Below are 18,513 nucleotides of genomic sequence, written 5' to 3'. Positions count from 1 at the left end.
GTCCAGCGTTGATTCCCGCCCCTTGTCTCCACTACCATCACACTGAGACTTGTCCTTCGCCAACACCAAAGCGACGGACGACATCAAGCAAAGCATACCAAGCCACAAAGCATCCTTCTTCCATCACCTCATTTACATCGCGCCGCCAACTGATGGTCGATACTGAGCCTAGCCCCCCTGATATATCGTCGTCTCTGCGCCGCCGCCACCAAAGCCAAGGACCATCGTCTAATGGCCGCAACTATCAACCCTTGATCGCCCATCGCAAAGACACTCGCAAGTTCAGCGTCAAGCTCTCATCCATCTCCATCTTTGGCTTCGCACTCCTCTTCTTCCTCGCCCTCTTTGCGCCAGCCAACGCTAGCGTCCTCCCAGCACCAGCTCCCAAAGATGCCAGCATTCACAGCAACGACTTCGCAGCAGCGTCCGCGCTCAATACCTCGCGGTCTACGAGCGATGCAGCCACCTTCATGACCACAGGCAATGCACGCGATCAGATCATCAATGCCATTTCAGCCGCCAGCGCCACAAGACGCGACCCCTCCCGCACTCTCATCCGCCGCGCCGAGTCGTCCCCAGCCAACACCTGCAGCTGCGGCGAAGAGTCTCTTTCCCCGGGCGCAAAGGCCGGTTATGCAATCGTCGTGCCCATCCTCGTCATTCTCTCAGGTATCTTCGCTGGTCTCACGCTGGGTTACATGTCCCTCGACGAGACGCAGCTCCAGGTTCTCGCGTCGACCGGGACTGAGAAGCAAAGGGAGTATGCCCGCAAGATCATTCCCATTCGCAAGGATGGACATTTGCTCCTTACCACACTGCTGATCGCCAACATGATCACCAACGAGACGCTGCCCATCGTGTCGGATCCGCTCTTTCCATCGCCCGTCCTGGCCGTCGTCGTATCCACCGTCTTGGTCATCATCTTTGCCGAGCTGGTTCCCCAGAGTGTATGCTCGCGCTACGGCCTCGAGATTGGAGCGTACATGGCTATCCCCACGCGGATCGTTATCATCGGACTGTGGCCAATCGCCTTCCCCGTCTCGCGCGTCCTCCATTGGACCCTGGGCCCTCACCATGGTATCGTCTACAGGCGCGCAGAGCTCAAAGAGCTCGTCACCATGCACGCTGCTTCTGGCGGGCGTGGAGGAGACTTGGTCGGAGACACCGTAATGATGGTCGGCGGGGCTCTGGACTTACAGGAAAAGGTCGTAGAGCAGGCCATGACGCCCATCGACAAGGTCTTCATGCTACCCTTCGACGCCAAGCTAGACTACCCGACACTGCAGCGCATCGTCCGTTCAGGTCACTCGCGCATTCCCATCTACCACGAGGTTGAGGTGGAAGTCAACCAAAACGCAAGCGGCGCCACCACCCCATCGAAGCGCGGCAAGAACTTCTTCAGTGCTCTAGCACGTCGCAATACCGGCTCTCTCTCTAGCAGCAACGAGAAGTTTAACCCCGCCCACCCAGGTCACTCCTCGCCCAACGCCCTCTCTCTCACCTCCACACCAACCACGATCAAGCGTAAGAACATCATCGGCACCCTTCTGGTCAAGTCGTGCGTCCTTCTTGACCCAGAAGATGCAGTCCCCGTTAGCGACATGACGATCAATGCTCTGCCTACCGTACCGTTGGACGAGCCCCTCCACAACGTTCTCAACGCTTTCCAAGAAGGCCGCAGTCATATGGCCATCGTGACCAGCCTTTCTCGCAATGAGAGCAACGTCGCGCTTGACCCCTCATCGACGAGCACGCTTCTGGTCAAGAAGAACAATCGCCTCGCATCGGGTGGCGCTGGCGGCTTGAAAGACATTGATGAGGAGGCGCACCTGGAGACAGGGACCACGCGAACTCGCCGAGCCGGCAGCTCCTCGTCCACCACGGCCGGCAGTGACGCCTCCAGCGGCGGTGAGGGGAACAAGCTACGCTCCTTCTGGAAGAAGCACTTCAGCAGCGAAGTCAGCAACGAGCAGGTCGTGCCCGCCGACGCTGAGCTCGGCTCCTCGGACGAGAAGACATTCGTCCCCGCCGACTCTGCCGTCGCGGCTAAGAAGCTGCCCCCAGGCCCTCGTCATCCACGCGGCGACATCCTCGGCATTATTACGCTAGAGGATGTGCTCGAAGAGCTCATCGGCGAAGAGATTTACGATGAGTACGACCCGCACGAGGGTGATGATGGCGAGAACGGTTGGGGCAACATCTCACCCCCGCCTAGCCCTGGTGATGCCTTCGCCAAGCATACGGAGGGAGGAACGGATCCTAAGCTGAATGCGGCAAAAGACATGGAGCTGACGCTTCCCCCGGCTGCCGTTGCTGCTGCGGAGGAGAAGCAGGACAAGGCAGAGAGCCAGGCGACTACGCAGCAAGAGAAGCAGACTCAACCTCCGAAGACACTACTCAATCGACTGGGACTGACGGGACGACCCAAGGGAAGCGCAGGAAGCGGAAGCAGCGGCGCTGGTCCTGGCACCGCCACCGCCACCGGCACTGCTGGCAATAGTAGTCCGGTCCCAGCAGCACCGACTGCAGCTCCTGTCGTTATCGAGCCCTCTACAGATGCTCCCACGACCTCACCCGTTCCCATGTCCCCCGCTGAAGGCGACGAGAGGGATGTCCCCGCAGCCACAACCGCCGCCACCCGCAGCGGCAGTGGAAGCGACTACTTCGGCCAGTCCAACAACACTGAGGAAGGCTCTGCACCTCAACAACGGTCAAATTCCCTGGGTCCCACTCCTGCACGCTCCGGCACTGGCACAATCACGCCTGGCGGGCTGGTCTTCATGCCCCCAAGCTCCGCATCTCGCCCTACTACACCTGGCATCCAAGCAGGCAGTAATGCTCCGCTCGCCACTCCGCAACCCAACAGACCAATCGTGCTTCGCAAGACGGTCCCCGGTGGAGGGACGCAGAACGTCATTGTTGGGGAGAACATGCTGAGAGGAAGACCCGCTAATGCTGCCGCTGCGCTCATGGCTCAGCAAGGTGGCGGTGCCCAGGCTGCTGGCGCCACCGGTCAGGCCACGACAGGCGTGACTGATCCTGCCGCAGCTGGTGCGGGTGGATCCGCATCCCGCAGCTCCACCCCGAAGCCGAGCCGCTTCAAGTCTACACCCGTACAGCACGGCATCGTAGGCAGCAGTGGTCCCCCCGGCACAGGATCCGTTACCGGAGCCGGGACTACCGGAGGTGCTATGGCGGCTGCAGCGAGGGCTAGGTCGAGGTCCAAGAGCCTTGAGCCTCGCGCTGGTAGTGCGCCTGCGCCTGCTGTTGCGTCTTCCCAGCAGGAAGGAGAGCAGGAGGAGGGTGATGAGCAGGCGGTGGTTAAGGACGAGGTGGAGGAAAAGAAGGCGGAGTAGAATGAGCCACTCCCGAGCCCTTTCTCTTCGATCATCATGACCTCTCAAGCACTGTCGACTTCCTCCTGGTACATTCATTTCTTTTGCATCCTCATCTTCGACCTCTGTCCATCCATACACCTCTTTCTTTTCGTCCTACGACCAACATTGAATCGCATTCGCGCCTTCGTCCCTTGTCGAGCCCAAGCCTGATCTCCCACTCTGTCCGCTGCACGATCGGCGCCCAGCGGCATCGGCCTTCGGCGCCGGCGGCCCGTCAGATGAACCAGCGGCGGCGGTATCGTATTGTTCGTGTGGAGCAAGCGACCTCAAGGGCCAGTGGGCTCAACCCACTCACCCCATCGCCCTCTCCTCCTTTCCCTTCCATCACCTCCAATTGCAAGCACACTCACGATGCCGGCATCGTCATCAACGGTCTTCCACCAAAATTTCGACGCCTCAGCCTACATCAGCGCTCGGCCGCGCTACCAACCTGTGGTATTTGATCTGCTTCGGGCCTGGCATGAGAATGAGGGCAGCAACAAGCGATTCGATGATTGTTTGGACGTCGGATGTGGGCCTGGTGGGTAGCGCATCAACCCACGCATCCCCAAAAGGCGATCGAGCTGATCCGCTTTTGCCAATCTGCCAGGCATCCTGAGTTATCCGCTCGGCACCATCTTCAAACGCGTCGTAGGGCTTGACCCTTCGCCTACGATGCTAGCACAGGCACGCTCCAACTCAGTCCCTGAGGCTCTCGATCTCACCCTTCCCGAGGGACATAGCGTCTCCTTCGTGGAGGGCTCGATAGGTCCCGAGGAGAAGGGTAAGCTCAACGACTTGGAAGATGCGTCCTTCGATTTCATCCTGGCAGGAACGGCCATCCACTGGGTCGATTGGAAGAGTGATCCCAAAGGCGAGAAGATTTGGCAGGAGTTCAGTCGCCTGCTCAGACCTGGTGGATCAATCTTTTTCATCGGGTGAGATCATTGATTACCCCGTTGAGCTCATGGCAACCCCATGCTCCTGGCTCACCCTCGCTCGCCTCACACCTCGCTCCCACAGGTACTGTCCCGAAGTAATCCAGCACTACCCGCTCATAGACGCCGGGGTGCGCCGACTGATCTGGGATGAGGACGAGGGGCTGGGCAAATACTTTGACTTTACCTCGCCGCTCGCGCCGACTTATTTGTCTACTGGACTTTACATTGGTTTGCCCTGCCCGGCCGAGTCGTACGGCGGTTGGGAGGAGCGGGACTCACACCTCTACCTATTTGACGCGGAGGAGCGACTCAAGAGAATGGAAGGGCAAGGTACCCTGCAAGAGACACTTGGGGGGCACATGGTCGTTGTGCCATCCAAGGAGAAGTTGAAGGAGAAGGCGGGCGTGCCGCAGTGGATCGCGAAGCCTCTCGCTGCTGACCATGCGAACGACGACGATGACAGATTCGCGCGCCTGGCCTCGTTCGCCAAGCCGGGAGAGAGGAGCACCACGACTCTGCGTGGACTGGCAAAGATGTATCACTCTGCCAGCGCTTGGCCCAAGTACTTGGCGGACCATCCCGAGGAGAAGGAGATGCAGAAGCAGGGCAAGGATCGTGAGTGCGCTCTTCACAGCGTCAAGATGCCAATCAAACGGGCGACGAAGCAGTGCTGACTGAATATGCCCTCACATGCAGTGCTTTGCCGTATCCTGGAGAAGGCTAGGCAGGAGGATGCAAAGGAAAGGAATGCCGAACCAGTTGGATGGGATGAGCCCCTCGATGTGATTCACCCTACCGCGTTGTTCGTTGCTCGAAAGAAGCTAGAGTGAGGCGCGGGCAGGTGGTAGACTTTTTGTGGCATGATAGACCCTCCATTGCTCTTCATTCCCAATCATACATCCCTTTACCCTCACAAGCCATCGGATCGTTTTGCTCTGCCCATCTTACGCTGAGGCTCCGATCCCCTGGCCCCTGAACACGTTCACAGCGCAATCCTCCCCACCAGCAAGTACCACCTGCCCACTCTGCCCTGCGCCGTCCTCCCCCTTGCTGCGATCCCACTCACAGGCCAGCAATTTCCCGCCAATCCTTCCCTTGGCGTCCGTGGCACTCGCAGGCTTCTGCAAGGTGAACAGCGCCCTCTTGTGACTCCTGGTATCCCAGACCTTCACCACGCCTTCACCTCCCGCGCTCGCAAAGAGATGGCTATCCGCTGGGTGCGCCGAAACGTCGTAGATGGGCCCTGCGTGCGCATTGGGAATGACCACCGTGCTCGAAGATGACGAGGCCGAGTCGCTCACATCCCAAATTGCAAGACTTCGGTCCATCTGACCGCTCACCACTTTGCCCTCTCCCCCCTGCATCCCGGCCAGACAGAGGATCGCCCTCGAGTCACTCGTCCCCCTCACGCTGACCTTGGGGTTTCCACCACGCGTGGCAGAAAAGAGGTCCCACTCGATGAGCTTGCCGTCGTAACCTGCTGTCAGGCAGCGGTGGACCGGGTCTGAGGGATGGAAGATGACGGAGGAGACGCGCGAGAGAGGATGCGGGGCGTGGGCTGGCATTGCTGAGGTGGAAGTGGCGGCGATGGTCGTGGGGAGCGAGTGCCAGAAGAGGGCGGTGGGACGTTTACCCTGGCTGGGGGTCGAGCTGGCATTCTTGCCATTGGCAGCTTTTCTGCGCTTCCTCGAACCGTCTCCCTCGTCATCGTCGTCCTCTGCGTCCTGCTCGGCGCCCGCAGCTACATCGCGCAGCTCGTCCAGCCGCCAATATGCGACACTCCCATCTCGACTGGCCGTGACGAGGCCAGACCCATCTGCTGCAACATCCAAAGAGGTGAGAGCGCTTGGACCCATGCCCATTGAGGCCTTGGGGACAGCAGCTGCCTTGCCCTTTACGCTGATGGGATGATGCGTTCCCCACCAGAGCTGTCGCGGCGTTGCGTCTGCTGTGGATGGCACGCTAAAGAGGCGAACAGCCCCGTCCAATCCAGCGGTTGCTACTTGGCCATCCTTGACCCAACGCGCCGCAACAAGACCTTGAGCTGCTGAGGATGAGGTGGAAGGAACCTTGTACGTGAGCGTTGGCTCTTGCGGTGAGGCGTAGGAGAAGAGACGGATGCACGAATCGTATGACGCTGTGAGGAAGGCGCTGCGAGCAGGCAGAGGTGGACCAAAAGGGTCAGCAAGCGTTGTTCAAGCACTTTGCCATCTTCACGCGCGCGCTCACCCTTCTCTCGATGCATCAATACCTCCGACCCAATCATCATGCTGAAACGCGCCCGCCCACCTCGGGGGCAACGTACTCTTGACGTACTCCAGCTCGACTCCCTCTTCCACCGTCTTGCCATTCTTGTCCAGCCAGCTCTGTAGCGAGTCGCGGAGTAGCTGTCCATCAACGATGAAGTCGAAGGGAGTGGATTGGTGGTCCTGCTCTGGCTTGGTCTGCTGGAGGAGCCGATTGACGAGGGTTGAGAGATGCGAGCGGGCAAATGTAACCGGAACAAGGTATTGTGTGGGCGGAAGGTCTAAGCCGGGGATGGAGGTGCGCAAAGTGAGGGGCACAGAAGGCACAGATGCCGATGCTGATGTTGAGGCCGACGCTTCCATGACGGGCAGCGACTTTTAGAGATGGTGGGCGATGATGATTGATTGGATGCAAAGTCACAGCCTCTTTCCCGCTTTCCCGCTCTCCCGCCTGTCGCCTTTCCTTCTCGACGTCCTCGTAGTCCGTCGACCAAATTCGTCGTCGACTCGGGAGCGCAGATGAGCCACGGCACACGCTGGCTCGCTCGCTCCCCTCTCCACTCCGGCTCAGACTGGCGGCTCAAGCTGTGGTCCAGGCTCGCCTCGCCTCGACGCTGACCCCGCGTTGACGATCCATCTCGTCCAACACTACACGCCATCGCAAATCCTCTCCTCCCTGTATGCTGTCATTGGCACTGGTAGTCGCTCGCAATTACGCCAAAACACTCTCTGCACCTCACTCGCTACTCGGTCGCTCCTACTGCTCACTTGCTCATCAAGCTACGACTCCTCTACCGCCCTACCTCCTCACCCCTCTTCCGCCCATCATGTCCTTCTCTCTTGACCCTACCCTCATCGACCTCTTTCGCTCCACAACCACCGACCAAGCTTCTCAGCCAGAGATCCGTGCAATCCTCGTTCAGACGTCTCCAACTGTCAAGAAGCTTGAGACTACCGCTCGCCTCTCGCCTTCCGCCTCAGACAAAGAAGACTTCGAAACGCGTCTCCCCACCCTCTTCACCGACGAGCCTACTCGCAGCGGATACGCCCTCTTTCGCCTGGACAGCCAAGCAGCCAACGGCGACTGGGAATGGCTCTGTATCGCCTACCAGCCTGACGGAGCAAAAGTCAAAGAGAAGATGCAGTACACGGCCACCCGGACCGCCCTCCTTTCCGGGCTAGACGAGCACCGTTTCCTCGAGACCGTCTACGTAGCAGGTCCGAGAGATTTCACTTTCCCTCAGAAGTTGAGGAATGCGAGGAAGCATGACTATCAGAATCCGCAAGAGAAGAGGAGAGATGGGATGACCGCGGCAGACGCTGCGGGAATGAGTGTTGGTGGGGCGAGGAGGACTTTCGGGGCGAAGCCTGTGGGTGGACAGGCGGGTGCCACACCAGCAGGAGCTAATTCGAATGACAAGGAGCAGAAGACCTTGGAGGAGGTGAACCAGGCTGCCACGACTTCTGCAGCACCCCTCGCAGCTGTAGCAGATACGGCGGCGCCTTCTGCTGCGGGTGAAGGAGACGCATCGGCATCCATCGCTCCTTCGGCCAACGGCATTCCCGCTGCGGAGTCGGCAGACATTCTTGCGGGTCAGAAAGCAGCCGCGGAAGAGGAGTCCACCAGCGCTCAGCCTCCAGCAGAAGAGTCCGCCAGCCCGACCGCTCCTCCTGCCTCAGCAACCTCCAAGACGGACCTGCCCGCCGAAGCCAGCGAGCAAGCCGCAGATGAGAGCAAGGCGCCCGAGGAACCGCCAACGCCAGCGCCAGTAGCAGTCAACAGCGACGTCCCGACAGAAGAGGCCGAGAAAGAGCTATCAAAGCCCCTCGTCCCATCACCTGAGACGGCTAAGCGACAGCTGACCGACGACAATGCTCAAGAGGCCGCGAAAATTGAGGTCAGCGAGCCGAAGAAAGAGCCTGAGGCGGAGGTCACGGAAGAGGAGAAGACGAATGCGCAGTCCGAGAGTGAGGCTAGTCAGCAGAAGCCTACTCTGAGCAGTAAGCCCGCTGCTGCTGCTACCGCCGTGACGGCCGACAAGGCGAGCGCCACTACAACCGCAGCAAGGTCGGCTTCACCATCCGCTAGCGCATCGTCGTCCACGCCTCTGGCTGTACCAGGTACAGCAGACACCTCAGCGTCGAGCCCAGGCGCTTCGCAACCTTATTCCTCCTCATCAGCCAACCGTCCCCTGGCCTGGAGCTCCGAATCAGAAGCGGCCCTCTCTGGTCTCGCGTCGCGCATCTCCGGCTCGTCAGAGCACAACTTCGTGCCCTTGCGCATCGAAGTTGCTACCCGCTCGGTCAGCCTAGCATCTACGGGAGCACCACCACGCTTTGTCCCGCCCGGGGATCTGGAGGAGGCTGTAAAAGCGGAGGTGGAGCAAAAAGAGGAAGGCGAGCTGTCCCTTGTGGTGTACCGCTACCCTGTCGAGGTGAACGCGCGCAAAGTTGCCTTCCTTTACAGCGGGGCACCCTCGCCCTCTGCAAGCATCACGACGACTCTGCGTGCCAAGCTGATCGAAGAGGTCCAAGACAAGGCTGCAGACCTCTCTGGGCTCGAGATCGAGCGCGCCTCCCTCTCCATTGGCTCCAGCGGCGCCTCCGCTGCCGGTGGTGCGGGCAGTGGTTCAGCAGGGGGAGGAGCGTCCTACGGTCCCTACCCTCGTCCCTCCCCCTCACAAGAAGAAGAGGTCTCAAGGCGAATCAGCGATATGCAGAATAGGGTCGCCCAAGCTTGTTCTTCCTCCGGCAAATCCGCCCGGCTCGTGGCCATCTCCAAACTTCACCCACCCTCATCAATCATGGCCGCTCTTCGTCTTACCTCGCAAACCCACTTTGGAGAGAACTACGTCCAAGAGCTATGCGATAAGGCTCGCGTTCTACCCCGTGAGGTCAAGTGGCACTTCGTCGGGGGCCTGCAGAGCAATAAAGCCAAGTTGCTTGCCGCTGTGCCCAACTTGTGGTGTGTGGAGACGTTGGACTCTGCGAAAGCGGCTAGTGGGTTGGAGAAGGCCCTCACTGCCGAGGGAGGGGCGAGGATAAAGGAGCGAAAGGAGTGCGGACTTGGTCGTTTGCGTGTGTTGATCCAAGTCAACACAAGTGGCGAAGAGGCAAAGAGCGGTGTTTCTCGAGAGGGGGACGAGCTGGAGAAATTGGCCAGGCACATCATAACGGAGTGCCCTAACTTGAGGCTGGCGGGACTCATGACTATTGGGTCGGCCGCTAATTCCAAGGCGGCGGGGAGTGATGGGAAGACGCTCAGTCGCCAGGAGGCGCTTGAGGCCAATCCGGACTTCAAGGCGCTCGATGATGCCAGGGAGGTATTGGTAAGGGCTCTGCGCGCCGATCCGCCGTCTCTGCCCTCTGGTCAAGAGGAGAAGGAGGGGGACGATGACAATTATTCCTCCCTCCTCTCCTCAAGCGACGATACCACCGGCGGTCTGGAGCTCAGTATGGGCATGACAGCCGACTTCGAGGTAGCCATTGCGGCAGGTAGTGGTAATGTACGCGTGGGGACGGCCTGCTTTGGGCAGAGGCCTGGGTCGAGGGATGAGGCGCGTAAGGGGATGGAGGAGGAACTCTCCATGAGTGTGAACACGGCTGGAGGAGGGCAAGTGGCAGGAGGAGAGACAGAGAAGAAGGCGGGAGGTAGTGGTGCAGGGGTGGTGGGAGAGAAGGGATTCGCGAGGCCAAAGAGGCCTGGTGGGAAGAAGTAGAGGGTGAGGCGTGTTTTCTGGCATCTAGTTCGACAATCAAAGGCTTGCTTAATTTGACTTCTCTATTGCAGCGTGAGTCTGAGGAGCATGGCGGAGGTGCAGAATAATTCGGCCAATGTATTGGCGGGCCCCGCTCATCGCTCAGAGGAAAAGTCGCAACGGGTACGAAGGGCTGGCGGGGAGGGACACTTGAATCAGTGCGAGGCTCTTTCTTGTCGCGAATCTCGAACACTCACTTCTTGATCCTGAACACGGCAAAGAGTACACTGACTCCGCCCAGGAAGATGACGCTCCATACGTAGACTCCCGCCCTCTGCTTGACCGGGTCGCGCTGCGTTGGTACAAGAACGGTGAGGGCAATTAGGGAGAAGGCGAGGATACCGTCTGCCAGTCGCAAGAGCAGACATCGATGTCAGCGCATCCTTCCACTGCTACCGCAGTCTCATGCGCGAACTTACAGATGGATGCAACAATCTGCGTCTCGACGCCCAATTGATTTTGGAAGCCTCCCGCAAAGTATTCGACCTTGCCATTGGACCCCATGCTCATGTAAGGTGCGCCACGGATGTTGTTCCACATGTACCCAGCGCACATGATGGTGATCGTGGCCAAGCACACGAGCTGCAGTACCCATCCTACGGCCGAGCGCCAGTTGAGGCTTTTCTGACCACCGCTCGATGCCTCCAGTTGTGCCTGCACCTTCGCTACGACGTACAGCACAGCCGAGGTGGCCACCATTGCGGTGAGGGAGAAGATGATGGCCGTGCGCCATGGGAAGGGCTTCTTGTATCCGATGGGCTTTCCGATGAGCTGTGAGATGTGAGACGATACTCCAGGCGCGTCGAAGCCGTGCGCATTGAAGTCGTAGGAGATGCCCTTGTTGGCAGGGCCGTGTGGGGGGAGGAAGAGGAGCATCGGGGCGTGTTGGATTTGTAGCTGCGTGTGAGGAGGAGCGACGAGAGGACGTCAGTCAATATGCTAATGTAGGGTCATGCCAGCCGCTCGTGGGCACCTGCTGGAACACCTCTCTGCCATCTACAAAGTTGACTTCCGCAAAGTAATGCCCGGCTTTCCCCTCCTTCCACCCCTTGCCGTTCTTCTTCCACGCAGCGGCTACTCCTTCGTAGTGAGGCTGGAAGGCCTTGCAGGGCACACAGTCGATGCCCGGAGCATTCAGAGCGGTGAGGAGGATGGACATCGAGTAGTCGCGCGTTGCGGCCGCTTCGTTGACGATGGAGTTGAAGGCAGCCGAATCCAAGTGGGCGATGCCAGAAGGGTTGCGCGAGGCTGAGGCCAGCAAGGCAGAGGGGGGCTCAGCACTGACGAATGATGAGAGGAGCGTCGCCGTTGTGGCAAACAGCGCCGCAAGCGCGGCCGTTGATCTCATGGCGAGCATCGTATGGGCGCAGAGGTGGTGATGGAGTGGGAGCGAAGATTGAATGCAGCTCCCTCGACGTCGACGCCGGTGCTGGCTTGTGCGGCCGCTGCTCGTTCGACCACGTGGTTCAATCTTGGCGTCTCACCTCGCAGCGGGAGCGGGAGTGCGTCCAACACTCGAGTCCCGAGTCGACGCAACGCGTAAATCTCGTCGTCCTCAACCTCACCATCATCTCGTGGCCTACCCCCGCCATCGATGGCCTACAATGGCTATCGCGACGTTATCACTGAATCAGACAGCTTTCACACCAGCGATACGGAATCAGACCTTTCGGAAGTAGCCCATCTAGCCACTTCGCACGGCCCAGCTCTATCTACCACTTCGGGTGGCTCGTCGTCAGCCCGCTCCATCACATCGACCTTTTCTGCACTCGATGCCGAAGATATTCACTTCTTCGATGAGCTCATATCAAGCTTGGCGCTCGGTGATGGCTCTTTTGCCTCGCTCAAGCGTGCCTACGAGGCTCTACGCCCGCAAGACGAGGAGAGGGACGCGCATCGCTGGGATCTGCTGCTGAGCCTCGTGCGCGTACAGGGCAGGGACTGGAGCGAGCGATGGGACGCGGTTCGACTTTCTTTGGGGATGGATATGAGAGGGGGAGACAACACTGCAGCAATGGATAGCGAGACGACAATGGAAAGCGACGCAGATACGGTGGGACCAGCTGGCAGCGACGCAGCCACGATCACTGGACAGTGGACGCAGGAGGAGAGTCAGAGCGAGGGGAGCGATGCGGATCAGAGCAGCGACGAGCAAGAGGAAAAGGAGACCTGGGCGTCAGGTCCTTCAACGCCACGTAACTCCTCGCAGCAAGCAGCCTCAGCACTCCGCGCACGCCTAGACGTCCTCACGCAACAAGCCAGCCAGCTAGCCCTGGACGCCCGCACCCCTTCGCGTCCTCGCATCAACGGCAGTGTCGCCTTGCTCCTCGACTCACCATCGGCCGAGTCGCCGTCATCCTCCGATCAGGATCGGGCGACGCAAACCCTCGCACAACGACGTATGAGCGCCGTCCTCTCGAATCGCGAGCCTCTACGCGCAGCCGCGCAACGACGCGCAGAAGAAGGCGAGGAGGTCGCTTGGTCGCGCTCGAATCGTCTGGCGCAGCAACATTTCGAGCGTCGTCTCCTCGCAGTGAGTCTGGGTTGGTGGGCAGGACAGGCCGAGGAGCGTCGTGCCCGCATGCAGCGTGTAGGGATGGCGAGGGACAATTTGGTGGTCGGGCGCGCGTGGCACCAGTGGAAATCGCTGTCGGTCGACCCGAACGATGCACATTGTCAGATGGCACTGCGAGCGGACGAGGTACGCTTGCTCCTCACTCCATGGCGAGCATGGCGCCGCCGCGTTGCGGATAGGAGAGAGAAGAGGTGGGAGGAGCGCAAGATTGGCTTGAAGGAGTGCTACGTAGTCGTCAAGGAGGGAAAGGAGCAACGGGAGACGCGTCAAGCCTGGGGTGCCTGGCGAGAAGCTCTCGCCGATCGACGAAGCGCAAATTTCCGCAATGGACACTTGCTGGGCGGCGCCTTCTACCTTTGGCGGATCAAACAAGGGGTCAGCGAGCAGCTCGGTGGGTTGCTGCGACAGTGGAATGAGGCGCACCCGCCAGAAAGAGACGGTGAAAGGCTGCGAGAGATTTGGGAGCTTTGGAGGAAGCGCACGTCCCTCGAGGGAACAAGCCGCGCCTATGAGCGACTATGTGTGCAGAGAAGGGCGCTGGGCAGCTGGCTGCAAGCGGTAGCTGAGGCGTCGATGAAGAAGAGGAGAATGGCGCAGGCCGAGAGGCAGCAGGCAAGGGCGACATTGAGGGCGGCGTTGGGGCAGTGGAAGCGGGCAAGATCCTCGGTGCGACAACGAGAAGCAAAAGCCATTGCCTTCCGACAGGGCCAAGATGCCGGACTTGCTGCTCAGGCGGTTCAACACTGGAAGCTTTCCAGCCGTCTCTCGCTCTGGTCAAGGGTCAGAGAAGGCAGGCAACAGATGGCGGCCTTGCAAGCTTGGCGGTCAAGGCTACAAGATGTTACCGTCGTCCTGCCGCAGCGCAGCCAAGCTCTCGTAGCCAGACGCAACGCGTTCACGGTCTCTGCGTACTTCACTCGCTGGCTTCGCGCCCTCAGCTCCCACAAAGAGGACTCGAGTCTCGCCACGTCCCACTTGCATCAGCGCACACGCCTCGCCTTCTTCGCCCAGTGGCGCAAAGCAACCCAAAGCCACACTCTCAACACAGAGCGCGCCCTCGCAGCTCGCGACTGGTTCCAGCAGCGCACCGCCTTCGACACTCTCCGCTCCCGTCTGCGCAATGTCAAGCGACAGAGGCTCGAAGTGCAACACGACAACCGCCTCATCGCCCGCGTGCTGGCCACCTGGCGCCAACGCTCAGCACAACAAGCTCTGGACCGCTTGCGCGTCTCACAAGTCCAGTCACGTCTGGACGAAGGACGCACACGGGCGGCGCTGAGCCGATGGACAGCTGCGGTGATCGAGCGTCGTGCCCTTGTACTCCAAGTTGCAGAAGTCCGAGACGAACGCCTCGCCTCTCTCGCCCTCCGCAAGTGGGTCACCCAAGCCCGACGGGTCGCCGAACTAAACTCCCTGGCGCAAAGCTCCCTCGACGTGAAGCGCCACGAATCCGCCCGTCGTGTCCTGCATGAGTGGGCTCGCCGATACAGAAAACATCGTCTCGTGCGCGAGAGAGGGGAAGAGGCTGTGCGCGATCGCGAAGTGGGGCTGTTGCGTGGCGCATTAGAGCGATGGGAGGATGCTTGGCGCGACTCAAGCTTGAGGGAGAACGAGATGGCCGTCCTGCAGCTACGCCAGCGGAGGGTGATGGGCCAGGCACTGGGCAAGTGGGTGGAGCGCACCAAGCCTATTCCTGCGCTTCATTTCCATGGCATGAGACTCAAGATTGCTGCGCTGCGCAAGTGGAAGGAGGCTCTTCCCCTTGCCCTGGATCGACGACGTGCTGATGAGGCTTATGAGGGCAGTACGTTGCGGAAGGCAATGGCTTTCTGGTGTGAGAAGGCAAAGGCGCGACGGGGAGCGAGAGCTGCGGAGCGATTTGGCGGGCAAGCAGTGGGGAAAAGGTTGAGGAGACACTCTGCGCGCGTGACGGGGGTGAGGAGTCCTTTCGTCGTGAGGCCAGGCAGGAGGAGCTTGGGCCCGAGTGAGGAGGGAGTGGTGGAGGAGCAGAGGAGCGGAAGCCGTATGGCAGAGTCGCCTCGTCTCATTGCGAACCAGTCACCAACGCCATCCTCGCGGTCTTCGCTTCATCGCCTTCGTCAACCTCCACGGCCGGCCTCATCCTCAAGCTCTTCATCATCGGCGCGCCGCTTCCGCCCGCAGGAAGACGATGGCGAAGAAGCAGACCCACCAGCGACCCTGCCCACTTTCTCCAGCACATCTTCCACTTCCCACGACAAAGACCGAGCAGGGCTCTACCGCAGTGCTCTCACGGGTCGGGCGCGTAGCGAGATCCTCCGCCCATCTTCTCTGCCTCCATCTGCGCCCTCAGCCATCTCCACCATCGCTGCCGAGGAAGACGATGACGCAGCAACGCGTACTCCTCTAGGCGCAGCGCGACGTTCTCGACCACTGAGCGTGCGCTCCGAGGCGGGCACCACCACGCCACGCGCTACGGCTTGGGCGAAAGCGATGAAGTCTGCTGTTGCGGCGAGTGGGACTCCCACGTCTGCCGGTTCTGCTCGGAGGAGGGGGAAAGCAGGGCAAGACGAGGGGGACCGCGGAGGGGAGGGAAGCGCTATGAGACGACGTAGGGGTAGCATGGACTTCTTGGAGGAGTTGAGGAGAAGGAGGAGGGAGATGAGGTAATGATACCGGTCTGCTCGGTCAAGCATTGAAGCTGCGTTTTTACCAGTATCGTCCGGTCAACATCGCCACTGGCGGCTCGATACCCACTCACTCAGGCTTAAGCAACACCCTGCAATGTACAGTATTTTCGGCTGCATAGCCGGGCACGAGGAAACGGCGGCCCACTCGCGACATTTGAGCGATAGTTGAACTTGAGCGAAGTGGCCTGCGTACGACGCGAGCAGCGGAGTGAGCGCAGCCCCTTCTTTCTTTTCCCTCCGTAGAAGACTTTCTTTGCCTCATTTTCCCGTGACGAGGCAGCAAAGATAGCGTGCTCTCGGTGAGCCCATTCGCGCAGAGGCTCACTGACACGATGCCACGCTGACACTCATCCTCTCTCGACGCAGGTCGAATGTCGCAATCAATCCTGAGCGAGAGTCAAAGGCGAAGATCGGGGGAGTTCAGGACGCTGTATGGGAAGCCGCCCTAGGTTGATGGCGGGTAAGAAAAACAGAGAGAGTGAGAGATGGAGAAGAGGCGGCAGGGCTGCGGCTGTGAAGTCGAAGCGGCAAGGTGCGAGGGCGCAGGCGGACGTAAAGTGGACATGGCGAGCGGATCCTGTCGTGTAGGGCCGTGACGGAAGGGGACCCACGTCAAAGGCGAGCGCAACTTCTCTCTCCTTTCCACCACATCCTCGGTCGCCTTTCTTGCGCTTTCTCGCCTTTCCTCAAAGAGAGTTCTGCAGCTCATGGTCTTGCATCCAAAGGGCACTGCTGGCCCGGTAGTGTTTGCCCAGCGGCACATCCGAGGGACGATATTCGCCTACCATGAGCAACTCATCAAGGAGCGACGAGAGGAGGTCATCGGTGAGTCTGATAGCTGCATACACCCAACCGTCTACCTCGATGCTGATCCCCCTCACTACACCTCCTCGCTCCAGCTGCGATACCTCGTCTCGGCGATAACAACGTCATGAGCCGACTCTCGTACAACAATTGGGGCGGCAGCTCTCCAAGAGGCTATTTCCAGCGTGAGCGAGAAGAAGACTTTCTCTACGACAAAAGTCGGAACGCTGACTAAGTCGTTGCTCTTGCTATGCGACTTTAGAGATCATTCGGGTCATACGCACCACCAATATTCTCGAAATCCTCGGCAGATTAGGGCTCTGCCAAGCAAACTGGCTCGACTACCTTCTGACTCGGCCACTCGATGTCAACTACTGGCTCACAGCCTACTCGTCTCTCGACAAGCGCCCCAAGAGCGCCGCTCACCCCTTTACCAGCTATCCACAGGCAAAGGTCTCGTCTGGCGCACAATATGAGTCCGACGACTCCAACCCAATGGAGATTTTCTACTACTCGATCTGCCGAACTGGCTTTTCTCGTCACAGCGGACTCTCCAGGACGAGGGAGCACTCGACGGCGATGGTGCTGCGCGACGAACAGGGACGCTCCTTCACCATAGAGCTTCTCGACCTCCCCAGTCAACAATTCCTCATTGATGCCGCCGAGCGTTGCCCTACTTTGCTTTACGCCGATGACAGCCCATTCTTCCCGATTCACGACGCTTTTTGCTACTCCAAGCAGACGCAGCTGGGCGCCGTGATCTGGAGAACACCCCCATGCCCTCTTGCTCATCGTCTTGGCCCCGGCCTTGAGGGGCCGGACGAGCTGCGAAGGATCTTGGAGAAGATGCGAGACCTCTTCAGCCACCTCGTCGTGCTCCGCGAGCATGGCGTTTCCCTCGATGGGCAGAAGATGGGCGAACGTTGGCACCACTCTCTAGCGTACGACGCGAGTCATCCGACGGGCCATGGCCCTTGGATTCTTCCTTTCTACCTCCAACCTACTCACTCACCCAGCTGTCCTGGAAAGCTCGCACGTCTCAGTCATTGGGAAGAGAAGCTGCCACCTGTGCCCAAGGATGCTTGGCCAGCCGGCTCCACTACTGTGCGTGACCTTCCGTGGAGTCAGATATCAGCATACCACGACCCTCGGGTGCCCGGTCCAAGGGCGGTGAGTGAGCATCCTGAGGCGCACAGTAACCTGCAAAGCTGAGTTGCTCCTCACATTCTGCACAGTTCTTGCATGGTGTCACACAAGCCAGCTTCGCCGATCAGGAGTCCGAAGAGCGTAAGGCTAAGATCAAGGCCAAGGCAGCCAGTGCGAGGAGGACACCAATATCCCCTTCCGGCGTCGAGCCCGTCAATCGATTTCATGAGGACCTCATCACGATGGCAGAGTACGCGCTTGACTGCCTATTCGCTAGAGGGCTGTCACGGGACAAGCAGCTCGAGCTTCTCGAGACTACCTATTCGTCCGACGCATACGAGTCAGCTCTGCGCGCGCCTACTGACTCCTTTCACACTGTCAGCGGGCCCGGCCCCTCGCAGCTCTTCACGTTCTGCCCGAGTGTGAGACGAGAGAGCAACAGGCTGTGTCGTCTCGTGCGGCTGCTGACCCTCTTGTCCATCTCCCATCTCTCACTCCCAGTGCATGGGCAAGGGCAAAGGCGGCTGCTCACCGTGGCCTGGACCACCAACGAGCATCTTTGAAGGCCGATGCCCACAGTACTGCCGCTCTCTGCTCGTCAGCGCTATGCCAGCAACGGTACGCCACCTTCTGCTACGCATCTTGCGCCCAGGCAAACACAAGGACGGCAAGCTCGTTGTTGTCTCGGCAAGCGAAGCTCTCGACACAATGGACGTTGTGCTGGAGAGGTGAGGAAGCCCGGCAGGGTTGGGTGGAGTAGCTCTCCTCCAGAGAAGCTGACCTTGCACCCGCTTCTGTCCCTGTTCTTAGCGAGATCCCACGAATGCAAATCATCTACGATGCTTGGCCCAAGATCCAGAAGAGGCACATCAGGCTGGAGACTCCGCGCGACATGGATCACGCCGTCATTGCGGCCGATGAATGCTGTCACCGCTGGTCGCTTATAGAGAATCTGAGGGGCAGATTCCTTGACGCCGACTATCGCCGCTCTGACCTG

The 18,513-nt window shown here is 59.8% G+C and overlaps 7 protein-coding genes across 7 annotated transcripts; 5 read left to right on the top strand and 2 right to left on the bottom strand.

Moving 5' to 3' along the window:
* Nucleotides 1-26: 26 nt before the first annotated feature.
* On the top strand, nt 27-3,532 carry BDZ90DRAFT_232970 (DUF21-domain-containing protein). The gene has a single exon (XM_025506460.1). It carries the CDS (start codon nt 153-155, stop codon nt 3,354-3,356), a length of 3,204 nt encoding a protein of 1,067 aa, XP_025361490.1. The 5' UTR covers nt 27-152; the 3' UTR covers nt 3,357-3,532.
* A 194-nt stretch (nt 3,533-3,726) lies between these two features.
* Nucleotides 3,727-5,232, top strand: BDZ90DRAFT_280359 (S-adenosyl-L-methionine-dependent methyltransferase). The gene is made up of 4 exons (XM_025509272.1): nt 3,727-3,918; nt 3,988-4,315; nt 4,401-4,933; nt 5,015-5,232. The coding sequence occupies exons 1-4, from the start codon at nt 3,750-3,752 to the stop codon at nt 5,146-5,148; spliced, it is 1,164 nt and encodes a 387-aa protein (XP_025361489.1). The 5' UTR covers nt 3,727-3,749; the 3' UTR covers nt 5,149-5,232.
* Nucleotides 4,818-6,972, bottom strand: BDZ90DRAFT_280358 (WD40 repeat-like protein). The gene is made up of 2 exons (XM_025509271.1): nt 6,548-6,972; nt 4,818-6,469 (listed from the first exon to the last, which is right to left on the bottom strand). The coding sequence occupies exons 1-2, from the start codon at nt 6,925-6,927 to the stop codon at nt 5,263-5,265; spliced, it is 1,587 nt and encodes a 528-aa protein (XP_025361488.1). The 5' UTR covers nt 6,928-6,972; the 3' UTR covers nt 4,818-5,262.
* Nucleotides 6,973-9,221: 2,249 nt separating this feature from the next.
* Nucleotides 9,222-10,106, top strand: BDZ90DRAFT_213315 (hypothetical protein; the record flags this gene model as incomplete). Its single annotated transcript, XM_025504165.1, has 1 exon — nt 9,222-10,106. A coding segment is annotated over one exon (885 nt), but the record flags the coding sequence as incomplete, so codon positions are not given.
* A 218-nt stretch (nt 10,107-10,324) lies between these two features.
* BDZ90DRAFT_241400 (hypothetical protein) lies at nt 10,325-11,694 on the bottom strand. The gene is made up of 5 exons (XM_025507394.1): nt 11,296-11,694; nt 10,952-11,219; nt 10,742-10,918; nt 10,520-10,667; nt 10,325-10,455 (listed from the first exon to the last, which is right to left on the bottom strand). Exons 1-5 carry the CDS (start codon nt 11,677-11,679, stop codon nt 10,425-10,427), a joined length of 1,008 nt encoding a protein of 335 aa, XP_025361486.1. The 5' UTR covers nt 11,680-11,694; the 3' UTR covers nt 10,325-10,424.
* Nucleotides 11,695-11,867: 173 nt separating this feature from the next.
* On the top strand, nt 11,868-15,745 carry BDZ90DRAFT_193931 (hypothetical protein). Its single transcript, XM_025503894.1, has one exon. The coding sequence runs from the start codon at nt 11,917-11,919 to the stop codon at nt 15,544-15,546; it is 3,630 nt and encodes a 1,209-aa protein (XP_025361485.1). The 5' UTR covers nt 11,868-11,916; the 3' UTR covers nt 15,547-15,745.
* Nucleotides 15,746-16,084: 339 nt separating this feature from the next.
* Nucleotides 16,085-17,866, top strand: BDZ90DRAFT_193913 (hypothetical protein). The gene is made up of 4 exons (XM_025503893.1): nt 16,085-16,391; nt 16,466-16,555; nt 16,633-17,544; nt 17,606-17,866. Exons 1-4 carry the CDS (start codon nt 16,274-16,276, stop codon nt 17,659-17,661), a joined length of 1,176 nt encoding a protein of 391 aa, XP_025361484.1. The 5' UTR covers nt 16,085-16,273; the 3' UTR covers nt 17,662-17,866.
* Nucleotides 17,867-18,513: the final 647 nt, after the last annotated feature.

Source organism: Jaminaea rosea (genome assembly GCF_003144245.1).
Source record: "Jaminaea rosea strain MCA 5214 unplaced genomic scaffold BDZ90scaffold_9, whole genome shotgun sequence".
Classification (NCBI taxonomy): Eukaryota; Fungi; Basidiomycota; class Exobasidiomycetes; order Microstromatales; genus Jaminaea; species Jaminaea rosea.
This window is presented reverse-complemented; position numbering and strand designations above follow the sequence as displayed.